Below are 9,652 nucleotides of genomic sequence, written 5' to 3'. Positions count from 1 at the left end.
ACTCCTTACTCGAAGAGAACTCTATCCTATATAAGGGAAGAGTTATAAGTTGAAGATAACTAGAACTATTCCACCAAGGAAGAGTATAGCATCAGAACTCTAGTTATTTCCTATTCTACTAACTCCATATATTTCAGGATGTTCTCATTTTACAAGCACGCACATACACTGAATTTAAACGAGAGTTGAGAGCAAAATAGCAAAGCATTTTGCAAGGAATTCTTGTGTGATTCAAGTGTGCGAACCTGAAGCTACATGAACCAGATAGAAAAACCAGTTCCAAGTGCCTGTCTTTTATTCTAGTTCAATTGTAGTATGGCTTTTGAGTTGTACCTTTCAGCTTTCTTAGAAGCAAATTGTATTAGGTGCTCTGAGTATATTGTTCAAATTAAAGTTAACTTGAAATTATCGCAACAGTCTGAAGTGGTTGCCACAAAGGGTTAAAGGTAATCCTTAGATTTGCAAGAGTTTTGTAAATGTTATTTTTGGCTCAGTGATTTAGTGAAGTGTTGGGGGAAAATCCTACTAGATAGTAGGTCAGTGATTTTTTCACCTTTTGAGCCCGGACTCCGCGCATAGCGGGAGCTTAGTGCACCGAGCTGCCCTTTTTTTTACTTTCTGCATTTATTATCATGCAACAATAGTATAAGGAACACATAGAAGAATCAGGTCCTTCTATAATATGTGCACGCGAAAAGTTGTACACCACACAAATTATCCCCTCTTGTGTGGTATTGAAGTATAAAACAATCATCTTACTTGAGTTTTGAGCACATATACAATATCTACAAGCTAACAACTGGTCTTCTAGAGACGAAAAAAGCAACCATAGGGACAAAACCTTATTAGCAGTTGATGCCAATCGTGAAGGCTATAACACAAGAATCTACTACCATTTACATATCAAATTCCTAACCAGTAGCAAACTACTTCCTAATGGTAAAACAAACAAGAATGGGGAAACTACAGATGATTTAAAAAATATTTCTCCTGAAGAAAACGACGACTCTATAAATATTGAACCCAGTGGCAAACCAGCATGAATACTTCTACATCATGACTTCCCCCTCCCTGTGGCTCCTTCACGCTGGCTGCGGAAATGACTGAGAAGTTGTTGTGCCTGCTCCATCATAAAGAGAAAAAAATACAAAAGTTATCATCCTGAAGCTGGAATAACTAACATTGAAAAAAAAAAAGGATAAAGAAAGAAAACAAATGTGTCATGGCTTCTCGGGGTACACACCCCATCTCGCCACACGGTGGGTGTATATTCGATGTGTTTAAAAGCAGCTTGAAGTTTGTCAAGAGGGAAAGCGCTGACACACCAAATCATACAAATCCTCCTATAAGAGTAGAATCTTTTCCTACGTAAAACGTTTTCTAGTTATTGGACAAATAAGAACACACTTTAAAGAAGACAAAGCTACGTACCTTCTCCTTTGCTCTTGGGGAGCCCGACTGAGACAATGCAACAAGTGGTGGAACAGCACCTTCTTGCAACACTAATCGACAATACTTGGGACTGTTGAGACACAGTTGCAGCAGTATTGCGGCAGCATTTTCCTTTCCCCTCTGAGATCCGGTTTCAACAATCTCGACTAGTGATGGTATACCCCCTTCTCGGGCAATAGCTAAGCAGCCCTCTGCAATGGTAGACAAATTTGCAAGAAGAGCAACAGCCTTATCGACCAATTCATTTGAAGGGTCCAACAACCTAATGAGATGCTTCACAGCCCCAGCCTGAACAATGCGAGCCTTATTTTCATGAAATATTGACAGGTTAAATAATGCTGTAGCAGCATCTTTCTTCCCTCTGATGGTACCCGAACCAAGAAGATCAACCAAGGCTTTAACTGCTCCAGAACGCCCAATCTTTTTCCTGTACTCTTCCAAAAGAGACAGACTAAAAAGAGCTGCCGCAGCATTCTCTTTTGCTCCAGCATTTCCTGTTCTCAGGACATGGATAAGGGGTTCAAGCGCCCCTTGTTCTGCAATAATGGCCTTGATGTCTTCATTTATTGACAAGTTTAGTAGTGCTGTGACAGCATGCTCTTGAGTTAGCTTCACAACAGAGTGTAGCAAAGAGATGAGTGGAGCAATAGCCCCACAGCGGCCTATAATAGCTCGGTTTTCCATGTTGTGCTTTGCCAGAAACCGCAATTCTGCTGCAGCTGTCGTTTGCACCTCAGTTGAATGACTATCCAAGTCTCTAATAAGCTTTTCAACATGGGAACTCGTGGTCAGATCATCAGACATTGATTTTGTTGGTAAAGAAAGTTGTCTAGCATGGTTGTGGAGTCCATTCACAGCCATCCCACCCATTGTTTTGGAGCTGTGATATTGCCTTGCAGATAAATTAGGAGAATTCCCAACACTCTTGTTACACGGAGAAGAAACGCGGTAATCACATTGTACCTCTCCAGATGTATCACTCACATTATCATGTTTGCTTGATATCCTGGAGACATCAGTTGACGCCGAGGGAAGATAATCAATACTGGAAACAGCACTTGATACTGATTCGCTCCTGCTGTGGTTATAGGAAATCCCTGGGGATGTGTGGCCAGATTTTTCAGCCTCCCTGATACGGCATGCACTAAATTCTTCTTCACTTATGTCAGAAGTGCAATCAATCTTCTGACTTTCAAAAGCTTGTCCACCTTGAAGACAGAGTCTTGATGTTGAATTGCTAGTTTCTGAAGAACCTTGCACGTTGTCCATGTCAGTAAGGTGTCCAGATTTTGATGAGATTCCATCATGAGTGGACTCAAAATTCCCGTCATCCAGCCTCACCTTGTTTTCCTCACACCAATTTTCTATCAGAGCCTTAACAGTGTAGTTTGGGATAAGATTTGAATGTGCGAGCGCTTGGAGGGTTTTGGGGCATGTAGTTAGTCCATGATCCAGCCATTTTTGAATGGAAGTCTGCTCATAAGTTTGGCCTGAAGCAATAATGACTGGATTCACCATCAGTTCCAGAGACAAAGGACACCGGAAATAAGGAGGGATCTTAACACCATCTATGGCCTTGAAGGTGTCAAGTTCAAGCATACAATCACGAATATGAGAGAAGAGGTCAATGGAAACGGTGATCTTATCCAAATCTCCTCTTGTTTTATTATCTTTAGCCTTCATTCTCTCCTTCTCTAATGCAATACATTCATTCAACAGTTCTTCGTGAGATGCCAAATTAAGGGAGTGAATGATTTCTGTCAGACTTTCAGAGCGAAGAACCTTTCCTCCTTCAAGAGCCATGTTTATGTGTTTTGATATTTTCCCCACTTCGCAATTTTGAAGTTCCTGTATGAAGTGCTGAAGCACAGGAAATTGGAATCAGTCGAGCTACTGTCAGGATCAAGTAATTAACTGAGCTAGATTATTAACAAGAAAATGAAGGATACAACTAAAGACTCATGTATTTAAAATGCTCCAAACCTGAATTTCAGAAAGACTCAAAGTGGGTGGTGATGATTCTACTAATTTACTTAAAATGTGAGATATCTTGAGTGCAATGCTCTGGATTTTCAGCAATTGTGGCTCGCTCCGCAAAACCTGGAATATCAAATATATAATAAGTTCTTATCAAAAAAATAGAAATGGAAAAGCTTGTGATAAGCTAGATTTAATTCTCCGTCACTTTCAATTCAATAAAACTGGACGATATAACAACTATGGCTCAGTCCAAACAAGTTGGGTTGGCTATATGAATCCTCACTGATCATGTTTCTCCATTTGCTCAACTCATATATGATAACTGGATGATAACTGAAAAGAAATATTTTTTTCCAAACTGGAAATTTTATGGTAGAATGAGGTCAGGCGTGCAGCTTGATCTAATTTCTAGATTTTACAAATGGAGGAAGAAAAGTAAAAGATTTACTACATATCCGGATTTCAAAAAAAGGTCGCCCTTCTCCTCCAAAGAGAGAGACAGAAAAAAGCATTAGAGAACTGATAAGAACACCAATCTCATGGATCATGAGCTTAAACATGAGCATTTGACGTAGTTATTGATCTTGTTATATTTAAACCCCATATAAATCAGCTGAATAGATGTAACTCAGTGATCTTACTCAGCAGGGCAATTACATAAAAAGCCTGCAGAAAATTTGTCCAAAATGAGAGTACTAGTCTACTAGATACATAAATTCATTCCTTTTTTCGATAGGTGCTACATAAATTCATTCTACTTATGTGATAACACCATTTCAGTATTTTTGCACTTTGAGATAGTAATTGGAGCAGTGCATAACATGATCTATACTGAGAAGGCCTGATTATGTAAGGTATTTGAAGACTTTGTTACATGAACATGATCTAACATAAGCAGAAGTTGGTCTGACATAATCAAAGCAAATAAAATAGCATAATACTTATCAGCAGCACAATGAAACACCAACTCTCACTATAAGACAGTTGAGGACACCATGTACAGGCAACCAAGAGTTTTATTCTTCTTATAGAGGAAGACTATTTCCTCAGAATTATTCACAACGACTAGTCTCAAGCAGAAAAAGCAAACTAACACGAAAGGTAAAGGAAATGACACTGGCACTCAGATCCTAGCCACAATAAGAGGTAGCTTCATGCGCTGGCAAGTAATCAATGTAACATTGACAGCACAGAATTTAATCATGGATGATGAATCCTTTTAGAATGAATTATGTTTGAACAAAATAAATGCAACAGAAATTACGTAGTGCAAACTCTTTGGAAGCTGAAACACGAAAGTGTATACTTAATTAGGGAACAACAGTCAGAGCGATTAACTCTGCCCTGCAACCTACAGAAGATCCTAAATTTTGCATTCAGTTTTCCTTCATTTTGTGAGGATATGTCTACAACAGAGAAGGAAATTAAAAATGGCCGTTACCCAGAGAATCTTGCTCTTCTTAGGAGACCATTCTTCCAGTAATTCTCTAGCTTCATTAATGGCTATGTCCAGTTCTTCACACTGCCTTGATATGGTTTCATCTGAAGGAGCTTTTTGTTGAGCAATATCATCAAGTACCGGTTTTAAAAGCTTCAACAAAGTCGCAATATTTTTATAACTCTTTTGACCAGGCATAGTCTTTGATGTTAGACACGTCACAAGATGAATGAATCGAGAGATACTGTTTATAAGGCACCTTACAGATGTCAACTCCATTAACCTGTCCTGCATAAATCAAAAAGCATATTATCTATGCGGCTACTTGCAACAGATAGTCAAGATGAGGGGTGGAAAGATGCAGGTTAGATGTAGTTGTGATGATTGAGCAGAACAACTACCTCTCTTATGCATGCTTCTTATATGGTTCACAAAAAATTCTCCGACAGCAAAAACTGATTAGTTTGGTAATCTTTTTGCCCCAACTTATAGAATACACTTTCCATATTAGAACTTCCAAAACACTAGGTCATTTCTTACCATCTACCTAAGAACTGGTGAGCAGAAGTACTTGGTACCTATGCTGGGGGAAGTAGTAGGTACCCAGTGAAATAGTCGAGGTGCACGCAAATTGACCCAAACACCACCGTCACAAATAACAACATTCAAACTTCCAAGATGTTTAATATATTTCCATCAATACTCTAATCATAACGATTTTCACAAGTTACTAGAATTTAATTGAAGCAAAGTTTAAAATTAAGGGCTCTTATCAGAAATGCAAGAAAATATAGTGGCTCATCTCAGTCAATGGTGTGACTAAATAATATGAAAGGGAAAAAAAGGGAGACAGAGGAGTAAGAAAGTTAACAGAACAAGAGATCAAGAGAGAAACAAGTGCTATACAACAAAAACAAACAAACAGTTATGGCCTTTATAGGTGATCTAAGTACATGACGTGAAGTCCAGACATCGATCTTATTATCTTTTCAGCGAATTATAAAATACAAATGCCATCTTGAAATGTTTTGATATAGCTGTCATGTGCTTAGATGGAAAACACTATGAATAGAATTACTCTATGTCAAATGTCTGTCCTACAACTCCTTAGAAGTCAAAATCTACTAGTTCTACCATATTGTTTCACAGATTGGACAAATTAGCACAAAATTTCAATTTCAAGTACCCTGAGCAATAAGAAACAGAACTAGTTAAAGAATTACCATCAAATTTAATAGCTTAACCTATTCCTTAAATGAGTTCACACAAATCCTTTTTTTTTCACTTTCCGAAGTTTAGATATACTGAAACCACAAAACCAAAATTAAAAAAACATTTGATTTAGACACCAAAAAAGAAAAAAGATGAAATTTTCTTAGCACATATGATATTGTGAACACTGTTTATTGGTAATTTCCAAGACTTAACAATTAAACATCATTACAAACCACAGCTTACCTCAACCAAGAAAAGCTGAAAACAGAATTGAAAAAAAAAATAAGTTAAAAACAAAAACACAATTAGGAAAACCATAAAAACCAATTAGCAGATTGAATTAAAAGAAGAAACAGCAGCTTGGGTTGTACCTGCAGCATAGATGGTGCGAGAAAAAAAAATCAGATCTTGAAGAAACAATGGTGTTTCAAAAGGGAAAAAATCTCAACATGAGTATTCAAATGGGTAGAGCATAGAATAAAGCTCAAGAATCAAATGACTCCTTTTTCTCCAACAATTCTTGCCAACCCTTTTTGCAGTGCTTCATTGTAGAGAGAAGAAGCCAAAGGGAAGAAAAGAAAACAATGTTAAATTGGTGGGGGCCTTTATAGCTGCAGATTTGTTTGTTGATGCTGTGAAAATTTATTATACTAATTAATGGAGGGAGAAATGTGATTAATGGATTAAAATATGGGGTAATATGAATCTAAATTATGAACTGATAAAAGGGGAAATGATTTCAAGGAACATTGCAGAGAGTACCATCCATTTACTTTCCAGAAATGATAGTATTTGAAATGACTAATGCACCCTCCTTATAGAGTACAATATTTTTTTCTCCGTGCTCATCACAAATATAATTATTATTTCCAAATGAATTTGGAGTGCTAAATAACAAATATTTTGTTCCTCATCTAAAAAAGAAAAGTTTTTAAAATGAGACGAAAGTAATAACTCCTTAGTTGGGCTGAAAAATACTAAAATTTCTATTCTTTTAATTTTTTAATTTTCAGGTCTTTTATTATCAAAAATTATATTGTTTAGGACGCTTTTTATTTTTTAATATTGTCCAGGATGACTTGATCAGGCGATTCACGATTTGTTTGGTTGAAAAATCATTTAGAATTTTGCCACTTTTGATCTACATTTATGAAATATTTACGGAAGAGTTTTATAAAAAAAATTAATAAAATTATCAAGTGAATGTGATATGTAAGTAAGCTAATGCTTTTGTACTTAGGTGATTCAGGTTACAGTGTGGTCCAATTATTCCAACTTAGCATGACAAAACAACAAGTCAAAGACCAAATGCACCAATTGCAACTTGTTTACTGAAATTTATCGTTTAAAGTAAAAAAAGGAAAAGAAAAACTTTTGAAAAGATTAACAACATTAATTCTGCTAACTAATCATTGGCAACAATGTGTGGCTAACATGAAAGTGGCGTCGCTTTAATCATCTTGCTTTAAGAAATTGTCAAAAACCCAGAACATTCCTCTATTTCGAGTCAAAGGGTCTCATTTTTTTCACTGAGTCAAAGGGTCTCATTTTTTTCACTGAGTCAAACGGTCTCTCCGTTTTTATTTTCTTTTTTTTCTTATCTATTTAAAATTTATTATATAGTGTGATTTTGTTATTTATTCTTTCATTTTAATTTTTAAAATAGTTTACGCTGTTCTTTCAGTAATAATATTTATTTATATGTCACAAGTTCCTAGATTTGAATCTAATTAACCGCGAAAAAACTACGTGATATTTTCTGACAAATTATTATTTTTATACCATAGTGAATCAAATTATATTTTAATTTCATGCTCGATATAATCTTTTTACATAAAAGTAATAGATGGAATACTTTGGTGTTGAAGCCGAACGTGCAATAGAGAAATCATGACAATTGACAGATGTCAAAGTATATTTGTTCTGGGAAATTATTAATTTATCTATTTACAAGAAGCTGTTTATTTCTTCTGAGCCACAATAAACATAAACATTTTTAAATAAGGAAATGACAGCCTTTAATTATTTATTTTGGTCGCTGACCACAGACACCCCCTTTTCCAAACAAAAAGGTTTGTGGATATATATATTAAATTTTGACCAAAGGACAACTTGAGAATCACTGTAACATCAAAATCAAAATTGACTATTAAATCCACATGCAATTTTAATGCACTTTACTATACCAAATTAGAAACTCAAACAACAAGTTGGCTTTTGCTAACGTCAAGTCAAACTGCCCTAAAGAGGCAGTGAGACATTAAAAAATACGGAGTAGTATTGATAACGTTCATGGTCCCATTTAGGAATAGGTGTATGACAACCTAAATCATTTTGTCATAAATTTTCACCTTTTGGTAAAACCTGCGTTTCAACAGATTTTTCACATTCTGGATATATGTTTTTATGATATTTTTGAGATTGATACAATTTATATACAATTAGAAATATGCGTTGGCATTGTATAAGATTAAAAGAAATGTAACCAAATTTAGCGTGTTTTTACTCTGTCCTAAAATGTATCCATCATTAATTAATCTATCAATTCTAAGAGTCCGTTCAAGCTGTCAAAAACTACTTATTTTGAAAAGTATTTTTATTCATAAGTGATTTTTGAAAAAGTACTTTTGCAAAATAACAATTTGTGTTTAACCAATTCGGTTGAGCAATGCTTTTTGCAAGCTCACTATGTTTGGCCAATTTTTTAGAAAAACACTTTTAAGTATCAAATTACGTAAAAGGACAGTAAAAGTTCAATTTATGATTAGTATAATAAATTTAAACATTTATTATAAAAGAATTTAACTAAAATATAAAGTAAAAATATAAATTAAAAATTCCAATCAATATAAAATATAGTTATTCCAAAACAATAACATTGAGTGTTTGGTATTACTTATTGTTTACATGATAATTTAAATATATCAAAATACATCATTCAATATAAATTTAAAATCTACTCATACGAATAGGAGAAAGAGAATAAAAATATGATTAAAATAAAAAAAGAAAAGAAATGTATAGTAGAAATAAAGGAAAAGGAAAAGAAAATTAATGTTAAATTAATGAGGGATAATTTAAAAAATATAAATTTATTGTAAGGTTATTTTTGTCTTGGACTAATTAATTTTCTACTTTTCGGAAGAAACTAGAATTTGTAGCTTCTCCCTAAAAGCAAAAATACTACTTTCGATGCTGCTCAAAAGTACTTTTTTATTTTGGCCAAACATCTTAAATTTTCCAAAAAGTATTTTTAGCCTCCCAGAAGCTTGGCCAAACAGACTCTAAATCTCGAGGCAGGTCCAAACTTTATGCAATAGGTTTTGAACCCAATATTCACAAAACAGACATAAATGTGCAAAAGTAACAAATTAAAAACCTAAATGCATAATTTAAAATTTTGATATATTTAATACTAAAAACCTTAAATGTTGAACAGACCAAGTATGAATATTGAATTTTGCCTCTATCAAGAAATGTATCTTGATTGGCACTAAATCTTCAAAAAAAAAAAAAAAGATTTGAAATTTGTGCAGAAAATGTGTATACTTTACAAAGAATCTAGTT

At 34.6% G+C, this 9,652-nt stretch overlaps 1 protein-coding gene across 2 annotated transcripts; it reads right to left on the bottom strand.

Moving 5' to 3' along the window:
- Window positions 1-829: 829 nt before the first annotated feature.
- LOC104107249 (U-box domain-containing protein 3) lies at window positions 830-6,841 on the bottom strand. 2 transcript variants are annotated; one of them, XM_009615990.4, is made up of 5 exons: window positions 6,457-6,841; window positions 4,874-5,158; window positions 3,436-3,552; window positions 1,432-3,312; window positions 830-1,120 (listed from the first exon to the last, which is right to left on the bottom strand). In XM_009615990.4, the coding sequence occupies exons 1-5, from the start codon at window positions 6,463-6,465 to the stop codon at window positions 1,055-1,057; spliced, it is 2,358 nt and encodes a 785-aa protein (XP_009614285.1). In that variant the 5' UTR covers window positions 6,466-6,841; the 3' UTR covers window positions 830-1,054. The 2 variants fall into 2 exon arrangements, with proteins under 2 accessions (XP_009614285.1, XP_009614286.1); XM_009615991.4 differs by having other exon boundaries at window positions 4,874-5,153.
- Between the last annotated feature and the right edge of the window lie 2,811 nt (window positions 6,842-9,652).

This window comes from Nicotiana tomentosiformis, chromosome 1, assembly GCF_000390325.3.
Source record: "Nicotiana tomentosiformis chromosome 1, ASM39032v3, whole genome shotgun sequence".
Lineage (NCBI taxonomy): Eukaryota > Viridiplantae > Streptophyta > Magnoliopsida > Solanales > Solanaceae > Nicotiana > Nicotiana tomentosiformis.
Note: the sequence above shows the minus strand (reverse complement) of the source record. Positions and strands in the feature narration are given on the sequence as shown.

Coding starts and splice junctions, on each gene's coding strand:
- LOC104107249 (XM_009615990.4), bottom strand. Junction 3,553..4,873: donor AGAAGAGCAAGATTCTCTGG/GTAACGGCCATT, acceptor TTGATATTCCAG/GTTTTGCGGAGCGAGCCACA. Junction 1,121..1,431: donor CCCCAAGAGCAAAGGAGAAG/GTACGTAGCTTT, acceptor ATGATGGAGCAG/GCACAACAACTTCTCAGTCA.